At 39.7% G+C, this 13383-nt stretch overlaps 1 protein-coding gene across 1 annotated transcript; it reads right to left on the bottom strand.

Annotated features, from left to right (window-relative positions):
• Positions 1-991: 991 nt before the first annotated feature.
• Positions 992-3752, bottom strand: LOC113177977 (uncharacterized). The gene is given in 5 exon segments (XM_077793682.1): positions 992-1103; positions 1105-2434; positions 2762-2823; positions 3387-3447; positions 3632-3752. Coding segments are annotated over 5 exon segments (1686 nt in total).
• Positions 3753-13383: the final 9631 nt, after the last annotated feature.

Genomic DNA, 13383 nt, shown 5'->3' with positions numbered 1-13383 from the left:
AAAAAAAAAAAGGAAAAAGAAATTAAAATAACAAATTCTCTCAAGTCTAAATAAATCTAAATGGATCTGAAACAACTGAAAGTCTCACCACATTTTTATATACTAGGCTTTTCTCCAGAGTGAGTTCTTCAATGATGTTCAAAAAGAACATGGAAAAGTGAAAGTATCATCACACTGTTGAAAGAACAGAAGGGTTTTCCCTGATGCGAATCCCTTTATGTCTTTGAAGGAAACCATGAAAGCTGAATACTGCCCCACATGGCTTTTCCACAGGATTTTCCACAGTATGAGTCCTTTCATACAAGTGAACAAAACGGAAACACTTGAACACTTACTTGAACATGATTTATTCATTTTGGCATGAATCTTTCCAGAAGAGTCTTCCCAGACCTTATAAAAAACTGGGAAAATTAGAAGACTTCCCACATTAATCACATTCTCAGGGCTTCTCTCTGTATTTTCATATACGAGAAGGAAAGCAGGACTGGGATGGGAAGCTGACAGAATGTACCCAATCTTCCTCATTCTGAGGGTATGTTTTCCAGTGTGAGTGAAATGACTTTGAAGGCAACAGGAAAAATGGAATTTTCCAAATTCTTCACATTTAAAGCTTTATTCAGTTGGATCTAGTAGTGTTTGCCATTAATCCCAGAGATTCGGGGTCTGAGGCAGAAGGATCACAAATGTGAAGCCAAACTCAGCACCTAAGCAAGGCCCTAAAGAACTCTGCAAGTCCCTCTCTCAAAATAAAAAGGAAAAAAGTTGTGGCTCAGTGATAGATGACCACCAGACTAAATCCCCAGTACTATAGATAGATAGATAGATAGATAGATAGATAGATTGATTGATTGATTTGGACATGTGAGCACTTTTTTCACTTTGACAAGAAATATTGATTTCCCACATTTCACATTCAAAGAATTTTTCTACAGAAAAATTACTACATGTTAAAGAGTGAAACATTATTAAAGGAAGACTTTGCCAATTGTTTTCATGAGTATGATTTCTCTGCACTATGGGTTCCTTCATGTAAGTGAAGCTGAGCAGATGTAACAAAGGCTTTTACACATTGTTTACAACCATAGAGCTTCTTTCCAATGTGTTCTCCCATGTCTTTGAAGGTCACTGGAGCTAGCAAAGGCTTTGAAACACCGCTTACACTCATAGGGCTTCTCCCCAGTATGCATTCTTCTATGAATCTGAAGGTAACTGGATGTAGAAAAGGCTTTGCCACACTGCTCACACTCATTGGGCTTTTCTCCAGTATGAGTTTTTTCATGTTTGGCAAGGTCACTGGAACTAGCAAAGGCTTTTCCACACTGCTTACATTCATAGGGCTTCTCCCCAGTATGTTTTCTTCTGTGTCTGTAAAGGCTACTGTATGCAGCAAAGGCTTTGCCACACTGCTTACATGCATAAGGCTTCTCTCCAGTATGAATTCTCTTATGTAAGTGAAGCTCAGAGGAACGAGCAAAGGCTTTGCCACACTGCTTACATGCGTAAGGCTTCTCTGCAGTATGAATTGTTTTATGTGAGTAAAGGCCAGAGAATTGAATGAAGGCTTTTCCACACTGCTTACATTCATAGGGCTTCTCCCCAGTATGTGTTCTTCTATGTATCTGAAGGCTAATGGACCTGGAAAAGGCTTTGTCACACTGCTTACATTGATAAGGCTTCTCTCCACTATGAACTGTTTTATGTGAGTGAAGGCCAGAGGAATTAGTGAAGGCTTTTCCACACTGCTTACACTCATAGGGCTTCTCTCCAGTATGCGTTCTTCCATGAATCTGAAGGGAAGTTGATGTAGCAAAGGCTTTGCCACACTGCCTACATTCATAGGGCTTCTCTCCAGTATGCGTTCTTCCATGAATCTGAAGGTAACTGGATGTAGCAAAGGCTTTGCCACACTGCTTACATTCATAGGGCTTTTCTCCATTGTGAGTTTTTTCATGTGAGTAAAGGTTACTGGATGTAGCAAAGGCTTTGCCACACTGCTTACACTCATAGGGTTTCTCTCCAGTATGTGTTCTCTCATGTCTCTGAAGTTCAGTGGAACTTGAAAAAACTTTTCCACACTGCTTACATTTAAATGACTTCTCTCCAGGATGTGTTCTTCTATGTCTTTGAAGGTCAGTAGAACTAGCAAAGGCTTTTCTACACTGCTTACATTCATAGGGCTTCTCTCCAGTATGTGTTCTTCCATGTATTTGAAGGTAACTGGATGTAGAAAAGGCTTTTCCACACTGCTTACATTCATGGGGCTTCTCTCCAGTATGCATTCTCTGATGTATTCTAAATAAACTGGGGTAAGCAAAGTCTTTCCCACATACCTTACATTTGAAACGTGCATTCCCCGTGTGTGTGATCCTCTGCCTTTGAAGACTTGTGTGTGAAATAAAGGTTTCACGATCTTGTTTAAATTCATAGAATTTCTCTCCATAATGAGTTCCTTCATGTCTTCTAAATAAAGAAGGGAAATGAAAGGGTTTCCCACATATGTCACATTGAAAAGATTTACGTCCACTGTGTGTTCTCGTGTGACTTTGAACACATGTGGAAGAAGATGAGGCTTCACCACATTGTTGATATTCATAGGGTTGCCACCCAGTATGAGTATCTCCATTTCTTTGAATGTCACTAGAACGACTGAAGACTTTCTCACGTACTCTACTTTCGTAAGGTCCCTCTCCAGTTTGTATTAACATTTGTGTGTGAACATTTTTTAGGAAAGCCAGGGATTGCCTATATTGTTTAAATTCACGTGGCTTCTCTTCACATTCCTCGTGGTTGTTGCATTTGTGTCCAGAGTGAGATGTGATGTGCCTATGAAGGAATGAAGGGCATATGAAGTCTTTGACACACATATAATAACCAAATGGATTTACTCTATTAAAATTTTTCTTTGTCCAGGTAAGAACTGGAATCTCATTGAAATTTTCCCCACACTATCTTCTTGGCTGTTGAAGTTTACCGAATGGCTTCTTTGAAGAATGACCAGCACATTATCAATGCTTGATTCATTCATGATTTTATACTTATTTATAGGATCTAGGCTTACATTACTATCAACATCAGGTAAAGGTGAGGTTTCCTGATGTGTTCAAATTGCCTCAAAATCAAGAGATTGAAAGGAAACAATCCTTTGCAATGCAGCTTCCCTATGGTGATTATCCAAATAGTGATATTCACATGAATTTCATATACTTTTGGCATGCCAAGTACTTTGAAAAGACTGAATATCTGTTACAGCTAAGTATATATTTCTGGGAAAAATATTATAAGAATAAATACATTTCAAATTGTGCATACTTCTTGGGTTGGTCTGTTTTAAAAATTATATGACATTCTCAGATTCCCTCAAGTATTTCTCTTGTGAGCACAATTACCTTAGAATGCTCTCAAAATTTTTGATCTCATCTTCAGTGTTCTTTTCATTCCATTTGTTTCCTAAAATGAGAAACCAGAACAATCTTTATGAATTTTTAGGAGACAGAATGGTTTGTCAAATCGTAGGTGCCTTTTATGCTGCAATAATTCAATAACTGATAACCTTTTTATATTCTAAATAAATGACCAAAATAAACATGAGTTCTCTAGTAGATTAATTAAAAAAAAAAAACATCATTATTACCTATAAAAGCCAGGTTTCTGAGGACTTCCAGCATCACATCTGTGTAAAGGTTCTTCTGGGAAGGATCCAGCAATGCCCACTCCTCCTGGGTGAAGTTCACAGCCACATCCTCAAAGCTCATTGAGATCTAAAATATCCCATAAATGTATAGTGGAGGTCAGGAGAGATTGACAGCAGAAGAAATATGTACTCAACATGCTTGATGTCCACAGGATTCTATGAATTTCTGATTAATTCCATGATTTGTTCCATCAAATCCTTCCTGCACTCAATTCCTCACAAAAATTTCAACACTAGAATTTGGCCACTCAGAAGGCAAGCAACTAAGTGTTTTACTCCCTTCCATTGTGAGTTCACAGGAAGTAAGGCAGTATCATGAGTCACTTTGTTGGTTACACCTCTATTACATGTCCTAACAGCCTTCTCTGCTGTGGAGAGCTAATATTAGCATCCCCAATAGTACTTACCCTTAGGAAAGAAAGCTGACAGAGTATGAAATTGTTGCAATCATAGAACTCAGCAATTGAGAGAGATTCTGCCAACCACAGTGGGTCACTGTGCCTGCACTCTTAATATAGACAACACTGCACTCGCTGATCTCTTGATTCTTTCTGAAAGTCTATTGTTCTTTCTTTAAGGAAATGCCTAGAACAGTCCCCACCCATGACTTCTGAGCATGGATCACAAAGAAGATTCCCGTACAGACAGCATATAGACAAATTGACACTCGGGTTGCCACAATTTGTGAACTGGGGATTGCGTTCATCTTGTGGGATTACACGAAGAGAACAACTAGATATTTGCAGGTGCATTTCTCCATAACAAAATTAATAAAATAGAAAACATGCACAATGATTAAAAAACACAAAAACTTAATGATTTCTCAAGGTTACTGTCAAAGCAGAATGAGGTAAGTGGAAAGATGGAACATGTCTTAGTTATAACTCAATGACCCAAAGATGTCACCTTGCCCAAACAACAACATTGCAAGGTTTTATAAGTCTCAAAACATTTTTCTTAATGAACAGTAGACACAAATTTCTAAATCTCACAGCAACAGTGAATGTGCAAGGATTGTCAATAACCTACTGAAAAGCAGTCACTTCACTACCATAAGGTCATGTTCCACATAGCCATGTTCCACTCAAGGACACTTTGGTCAAGAGTGGGCCACATGTGCACTGGTGTCTATTGTGAAAGAATTTCCTCCTGCCTGTAATGATGGTGGTGCAAACAAACCTAAGACAGAAGCATTTACAGGGTGTGTAAAGAAGCAGAGTTTCAACCCAGAATCCTCATCTACCTAACACAGTTTGGTTGTGAAACACGCCACTCCATGTATAATTATAACAATACTATGATGTCTGCTGCATGATGGAACAGCCAAAAATATCACCTACCAGAAGGTGCCCCTGCCACTGACATAGAACCATTCTCAAGGACTTAAAACATGTGATCTCCTGAGCAGCACAGTATCAGCACAGGTGAGCAAGAGACCATGAGGAAGGCTTCAGTGGGCTGGCCTTCACAGCATGGAAAGATGAGTGAGAGCAGGTGTCTTGGATACAGATCACAATGATGGTCCAGGCAAACTGGAATCTGGGTGGCCAAAGGCACTATATCCTCAATTCTGTAGACAAAGATCCATTTACTATACATTCAAATGTAAAACACTAAAACACATTTAATGAGCTTACAAGAAATTTTATTTTATTTATTTATAGGGCACTTAATGACTGAGCCACATCCCCAGCACACATGCCATTTTGACACAGTACTCAAAAACTTCCTCAGAGCCTTGTGAGAGGCTGAGGGTAGCATTTAAACTTATAATTCTTCTGCCTCATCCTCCAAGGCTGCTAGGAATACAATCATGCACCATTGCACTTGTGGAAATTTAGTTTTGTAGAAGAACAAGTTATACAATTCCCTAATGATTAGAAGAAAGAAAAAAAATTCAACATTCAGAGCAAAATGACACAGCAGGGAGCCTGGAATCATCTCAGTACAGCCATGAAATAGAACAGAAGTGGAAACCAAGCCAAACCATCAGAACAACAATGTCATCATGCCCCAAAGCCCTGAAAGTTTCCCAACAGCTCCGTGAAGCAGTCATATGGAAGAGTGCAGTGCTGCAACCATGGTTTGACCTTCATGATCCCTTCAGCCCGACCCTCTAACACTCCAGACTACACACAGCATATCTTCTTCCACTTTGGGCAATTCATACTAAAATCACCATGGAAATATATATATTTTAAATATTTTGTTTTTTAATTGTAATTGAACTCAATACCTTTATTTATTCATTTATTTTTTAAAATGTGGTACTGAGGATTGAACGCATGGCCTCACATGTACTAGGTGAGTGTTCTACCACTGAGCCACAACCCCAGCTCAGCCATGGAAATATATTAACACCTAAAACCAACTCTCAATCTTCTTCATCAGAAGTAATCACTATAAAATATAGGCAGAAATTCCTTAAAAGGATTTAAGTAAACAAACAGCCTGCAAATAGCAAGAAAGCAAACTATTGTCTACCCACTCAACCATCACCTAAAATTTGACCAAGAAAGCTTCAGAGAGTTTCTTTTAAAAATCAGGTTTTAAAAACCTCCAGGTCTAGGAAGCTGAGGCAAGAGGTTCTCAAGTTCAATGCCAGCCTTAGCATCTTAGTTAGGCCCTAAGCAGGTTGGTAAAATCCTGAATAAAAGTTAACAAAAATAAAAGTTAAGGGGGAAGGTGCTGAGGATTTGATTCAGTGGTTAAGAACCCGAGGATTTACTCCACAGTATGCCCCCCAAATAAAACCACCGAGATATACTGATGAAAGAAGGAAGTTCACACAGACTAGGAGGAAACGTTAAAAAGAGGACCATGACCCACATGCTCAGCACTGGATGCTCTCCAGGTAGGAATCTGCAGAGCAAAGGCATAGCAGAGCTTTAAATAGCACCACTGTGTATTAAAGCACAGGCACCAGCACAACTACTCACAAAAACCAGACAAGTGAGGTTTTGCTGTTTCTACTGTTATTCTCTAGTTTCTGGTGTACGGAGAAATGAGGCCAGGGGACACTGAGATCTGGCATCAACAGTTTATTAGTGGCACTACAGCCCAGAAAAATAATTCCCAAAGCGTGAGTCCAGAGAACATCATGGCTTTTACTTTTATACATAAACAAGCTTTGAGGACATCAAGAAAGAAAATTGGGGCAATATATTGGAGAGTGAATTTTTTATTTCTTATATGGGAACAAGCTTGCCAATGGCCTAAAGACTCATACACATTTGGGACTTTTACTATGCTCAACCTGAAGAGGGATTGTTCTTTCTCTGCTACTTTGTTGGCTGCATCTGCTACTGCATTATAGGTACCTGCAGCTGTTGCCAGCCCTCATGGTGACATGTCAGAGAGCACAGCTGGTGGGTGTCAGTCTGCAAAACCACAGCCTGTCAGCCCTGAAACTGCTACAGTTTTCATTCTGTTGGATGATCTAGCATTCAGGGAAATTGTTCAAAGGAGCTGAATACAAAATAATTTGCTAAACATAGCTCAGACACCTAGTCTCTAGGCAAAGGCATGAAGCCTTCAACAAACAGAAACCACAGAATAGGAAAAAAGGAAGAAACACATTTTCTTTTTTTATTTTTTAGTTGTTGATGGAACTTTTTTCAGTTGTATATGGTGTTGAGAATCAAACCCAGTGCCTCATGCAGCTAGGCAAGTGCTCTACCACTGAGCCACAACCCCAGCCCCAAGAAACATATTTCATTCACTTAAAAAAATATACAAAGAATACTGAGGAACAGCAAAACATAACTCATGAGTGGAAAATAACAGACGTGAGATTGACCATGCCTGAGTAAGACAAGACTCCAGAATCCCTGGGATAAATTATGTTTCTATTCATTTATTCATTTGTTTGTTTATATTTTTGTACCAAGGATTGAACCAAAGGGTGCATAACAAGCCACATTCACTGCCCTATTTTATTTTTAATTATTTCTATTTTGAGAGAGAATTTCTCTAAGTCGTTCAGTGCCTAACTTGATGAACCTTCCTTTGAAGTTGTGATCCTCCTGCCTAAGAGTCCTGAACTGCTAGGATTAAAAGGATGTGGGGGCCCTAGGCTAAATTTTCAAGTAACTCTCTTGAATTGTTATTATGCATGCACCTGAAAAAAAGTCAAAATACATCAGGCAGAGACATACAAAGTCCCCAGGACAGGGAAGAATAAACTGCTACATTGGGAGACCTCACCACAACACTGCTGGGTCTGTGATCATGTAGCAGAGCAAAAGACAGGAAGGCTTCCCTGGCCATTAGTCAACGTGAAACACACAGCCTTCTCAGGATCACAGTACCACCACCCAGAACAGGCCACATTCTGAGCCATAAGCCTCACCTCAACAAGTATGCAATGCCAGTGAAATCCCAAGTAGGCTCAAAGAACATGGGAGTTAAAGCAGAAATCAGATCAGAAGCAGCTGGAAAACCTCTAAGCAATGGGAGATGCAACACAGGGTTCTAAACAGACACAGGAGGAAGAGGTGATTTAAGGGCAAATGTGACCATGTTGAGAAAAATGAAATATAAAAGTCCAAAATGGGAAACAGCACAGATGGTGCACTACAGCATCCAAAGCACATTCCAGAAAAGAAGAGATGAAAGCAATCATTGACCCTTGTACTTAAGGAAAGGAGAGAAAAAAGAGCAAGGTAAGTATTCATTAAGCACAGGCGGGTAAGAGGGGGTGTTGGTGAAACCACAATCAAGAAATCAGCAGGGGCGAAGCTGTATCTCACTCTCCTTGCATGTGTGAGGTACTGGGTTTCATTCTCAGCACCACATATAGCACCAGTGAGACATTGGGTTGAATCCATACCAGAACATCAAAGTAAATAAATAGAAGAAAGGTATGAGAAATACAATAACATTAAACAAATAAGAAACCTGAAGACACAGACACTACCCATTAGAGTTAAAATAGCCACCATTACCATCCATGGGCTCTTCAATAATATCATAAACATGCACTTGACACAAATCTGATAACTTAGAGGAAGTAGCCCAATAATTTCAGAGAGACTATCTCTTACAACGTACACAGAAGGACAAATACACAAAACACATGAGCCTCTGCCTACTAAAGAAACTGACTCAATAACTCATTACCATCAGAAAAGTGAAATGTAGGACTTTTAGACATCCTACAGGCTGCCACCAGACACTCCAGAACTGCCACCAATTTTCTACATTTGTTTTGAGAATGAAGAAGCACAGGAAACACCTTCTAATTCCTTTGGAGGCATATGTTACATTATTATCAAAATTATCTTGATAAAATGAGGAAGCCATGAATTACTCTCATGATCATAAATGCAAAATACCTCCACAAACATTACTTAAGTGAATCTAGAAATTAATAAAAAGAATTGCATACCAAGTACAAGATGTTGAAAACACTGGAGACTATAAGCTAGAGAGAAGAGGTGTATGATACTATGGGTGATGGTTCACTGGAATGTTCACTTTGATGGAATTAAGAGACACTAATGATTAATAGGCTTCTGGGTGTGTCCATGAGGCTGTGTCTAGGAGTGATTGGCATGTGGGATAGCAAACTGGAAAACCTCCCTTAGTGTGGGTAATGTCATCCACATAGGATGGTGTCTTGCATGGAATAAAAGTTGCAAGAACATGGTAGCAGCTGCAGATGCAAGCTGGATTCTACACAGATGGGTTTTCCACTGCTGCTGTGATTGCCTGAGGATATCAACTTTTCCTTCTTTACTCTTCCAGAGCTGATTCTGCCAGTGATTCTCCAGGGAGTTTCCAGAAGCATTGGATCTCACACTAGGGTAGCACCATTGATCCCTCTTGTTCAGAGGCTTCAGCATCTTGGGCGGCACAGCTACTAGTTCTCCAGCTCCCCAGCCAGCAGACTGCCACACAGGACTCTCCAGCTTCTGGTCACCTAGGACAATCTAACAAATCCCCTTTTTGTATTCATTCTTCCTGTTGATTCTGTTCCAATGGAGAACCCTAACTAATGTACTATATAAGACTACAATTGCTCTGAAAAATAAATTCAATAAAAAATGAATCAACTACCACACCATGGAAGATTCACAAATATATATAGAAGAAACAATATTACATCCTGAATACCTTTTCCATAATAATGAATGAGTAAAGGAAAGAGGAAGAGTTATATATGCAAATTTCAAAACTATGAAGAAAAGCAAGGAAACTGATTTTCAATACTGTTTCCATTTTGAGAGAAATGGGGTGACTTATCTCATTATAACTCCTGGTTTGGTGGAGTCCCCTTAAAATTTTTGCAACTAGGAAAGTCAGGGCAGAAAGATGACAAGACTGAAGCCAGTCTCAGCAATGGAGCAAAACCATCAGAAACACAGTCAGACGTGGTCTTAATCAAAAATTACAATCAGGAAAAGAGGCTGTCACTGAGTGACAGAGCACATTCCCAGCATGTTTGAGGCACTTGGTTTGAAACTTAGATTTCAAAAAAAAAAAAAAAATCAACACAATTAAGGTATTCTGTCCATCTCCAACTATAACAAAATTAAAAATAAATTTAAAAATAAAAAATGCTGGAGATGTGCTCAGTGGTCAAGTTCCTCTGGGTTTAATCCCTAGGAAAACACACACCCATCATCAAAAAATTCTTTCACCAACTTGAAAGTATTTGTTGAATGACAACAAGCAGGAGCAAGTTCCTGGCTTAAATCCCACCACTTAATACATAAGTAAATAAATCAATAATTGTCCACTTTCTTGGGCTGGGATATAGTTCAACAGTAGAGCATTTGCCAAGCATGCATGAGGCCCTGGGTTCAATATGAAGCAGGGCACAAACACACAAACACACACACACACACACACACACACACACATAAAAAACCCCACACAATATAACTCTACTAAACTACATCACATGAATGACAAAAAATGTTTATAATCGGAAAAATACAAAATGAGAGGCATAAAATACAATGAAATTAATAGAAAGACAATATACTTTCTTACCAAGATTAAGGAGACTGAACTTTCCCATGATCTACACTCTCTGAAAACCCCTGAGCAATTTAGAAAATTCTGTGAAATCCAGGGCCAGGTGTGCTGTGCTTCTTGGTGAAATTAAAAAAACAAAACAACAACAAAAAAAACTACTTCTAATAATGAAAATAGGAGACCATATTTAAGATCAGTCAAAATCTTATAGTGATCACAGTGAGTGTAGACAGAGTATTCAAGTAACTCCCAAATTTTATAATCTAACAGCCCAGCTCCCAAAGTGGTGGATTAAAGATAAGGCACATTTTTTTTTCTTTTTGATTCTTTCGATTGAACCCAGAGGCAGTTGACCACTGTGCTGCATCCCAAGTCTTTGAAGTCTCACCAAGATTTAAGGGTCTCGTTAAATTGTTAAAGCTGTCCTCAAACTTTCAATCCTCCTGCCTCAGCCTCTTTAGAAGTAAGGAGTACCACTGTGCACCACTGCACCTTGCCATAAATTAGAATGTTAACTAAATGGAAATGTAAGTAGGCTTTTTTATTCCACTTCTTTTTTCACTCTTTCATCATATTTCATCATATTTGGTTCTGAATAAATAAACTTGGGCCTCAGATAAGTGAGCAGATCATTTCACAGTGATAACCACAGATGGCTGTTGCTGAGGGAGCAAACATATCAGGCTCAAGAGGCAGGGAAGGTCCCCCTGCCAGCTGGGACATCCTCACACCTGGGCATGCTCACTGAAATACTCCATGATCACTCTCCGGGGAGATCTAGGCCATGACTCCAGGCTATGAGGCTTTTCAGATTTGCAGAGCACTGCACGGGGGTGGCTGGTCCTTATGCTCTGGGAGAGTTTTTGCTCTTCCACACTGTGAGAGAATGCAAGGGTCAGGAATCACTGGTGACATGGCCTCTCACCACCAGCATTCACAGGCTGACTGTCCACCTGTCTCCAAGGAAAGGGAACAAGGCTTGGGGAAAACAAGATCCCAAGAAGTTAGCTGTCTAGATGAGGCCTGTTCCGGGACATTCCTTAGACCCAAGACCTCAGCTGAGCCCCCAAGACGCTGTACCTCACAACTTAGGCTGTCCTCTAAGAGGAGCTGACCCAGGGCCTAAAGTTCCTTGTACCATGCAGGGCACAGGACAGCTGTGGGCATATGGTGGCAACCCAGGAATGGATAGTGGCTGAGAACATAGGACTCTCTGAGGTACCAAAAGAAAACCAGCCTGAGAAATCTGATATGCTGTCTATACCTAAGAAAGATAAAGAGAGAAGCACAGGATTTTCCCAGGTATGAACTGAAGTTCTCCATGAACTTGCTCTATATCAATGAACCTTCAGACCACGTGACTTTGGGAAACTACACCGCCATGAGGATAGTAAAATGGGGTCCTGGATGGATGGCAAAAATTCTCATCTGATATCTTAAGCCCTTTCATAGCCAATTACCTTAATTTCTATATTAGTCCCAAATTCTCAAAACAAATGCACTTCTCAGAATATATTACCAACCTTACCTGACATATCACCACCATCTTCCAAAGTTAACAATGTATTTAACAGAAACTCCCCCCGCTTTTTTTTCTTTAGCCACTCATCTGATGATCCTACCAATGCAATTGGTTAATGTATTCATACAAAACTTTCCTTTACAAATGACCTTGTCAGCCAAGCACAGTGGGGCACAACTGTAACCCCAGCAGCTTGACTAGGTCAGGAGAACAGCTAAATTCAAAGCCAGCCTCAGCAACTTAGTGAGGCCCTAAGAAACTTAGTGACATCATGTCTGAAAATAAAATATAAAAAGAGCTGCAGATCTGGCTCAGTGCTTAAGTACCCCTGGGGTCAATCCCTGGTATTTAAAAAAAATGTAATCTCTTCCTGGTTAAAACACATACATTATTCAGGATAAGTTGAATACACATTCCTGAGTATGGTCATTAGTATTTGGGTCAAAATAAACTATTTTCCTCAGGTATGGTGGCCAGTGCCTTTAATTCCATCACCTAGAGAAGCTGAAGCAGGAGGATCACAGGTTCCAGGCGAGGCTGGACAACATGGCCAGATCCACTTTGAAAACAAAATTTAAAAGGGCTGGAGATGAAGGGCAAGAGAATAAATCAGACATTTTATCCTATTTGCATATGAGACTACATGACCAGTGTGAATGGACACGAGGTACAACCAGAAAAAGGAGAAGTTACACTCTATTTACACATAATGTGTCAAAATGCATTTTACTGTCATGTATAAGTAATGGAAACAAAGTAAAATAAATAAATAACTCTGCCAAAAACAAACAACCAACAAACAAAAAAGGGCTGTGGATGTAAACAAAGATTCACTATCCCTAGTACCAATAACCCACTGCCTTATTTCATTTAAAGTAGCTATGTTATCGGAACACAGCATGTGTCAAGTGACTATTCTTTTCCCTCAAGTATCATATTCAGAAAAAGAAAACAAAAGTGTTATTCTTGCCAGGGACAGTGGCACAGGCCTGTAATTCCAGGGACTCAGGAGGCTGAGGCAAGAGGATCACAAGTTGGAGGGCTTTGCTGGGGATGTGGCTCAAGTGGTAGTGCACTCTCCTGGCATGCATGCGGCCTGGGTTGGATCCTCAGCACCACATACAAATAAAGATGTGTCTGCCCAAAACTAAAAAAAATAATAAATATTAAAATTTCTCTCTCATAA

Source organism: Urocitellus parryii, chromosome X (assembly GCF_045843805.1).
Source record: "Urocitellus parryii isolate mUroPar1 chromosome X, mUroPar1.hap1, whole genome shotgun sequence".
In the NCBI taxonomy this organism is placed as follows: domain Eukaryota; kingdom Metazoa; phylum Chordata; class Mammalia; order Rodentia; family Sciuridae; genus Urocitellus; species Urocitellus parryii.
Note: the sequence above shows the minus strand (reverse complement) of the source record. Positions and strands in the feature narration are given on the sequence as shown.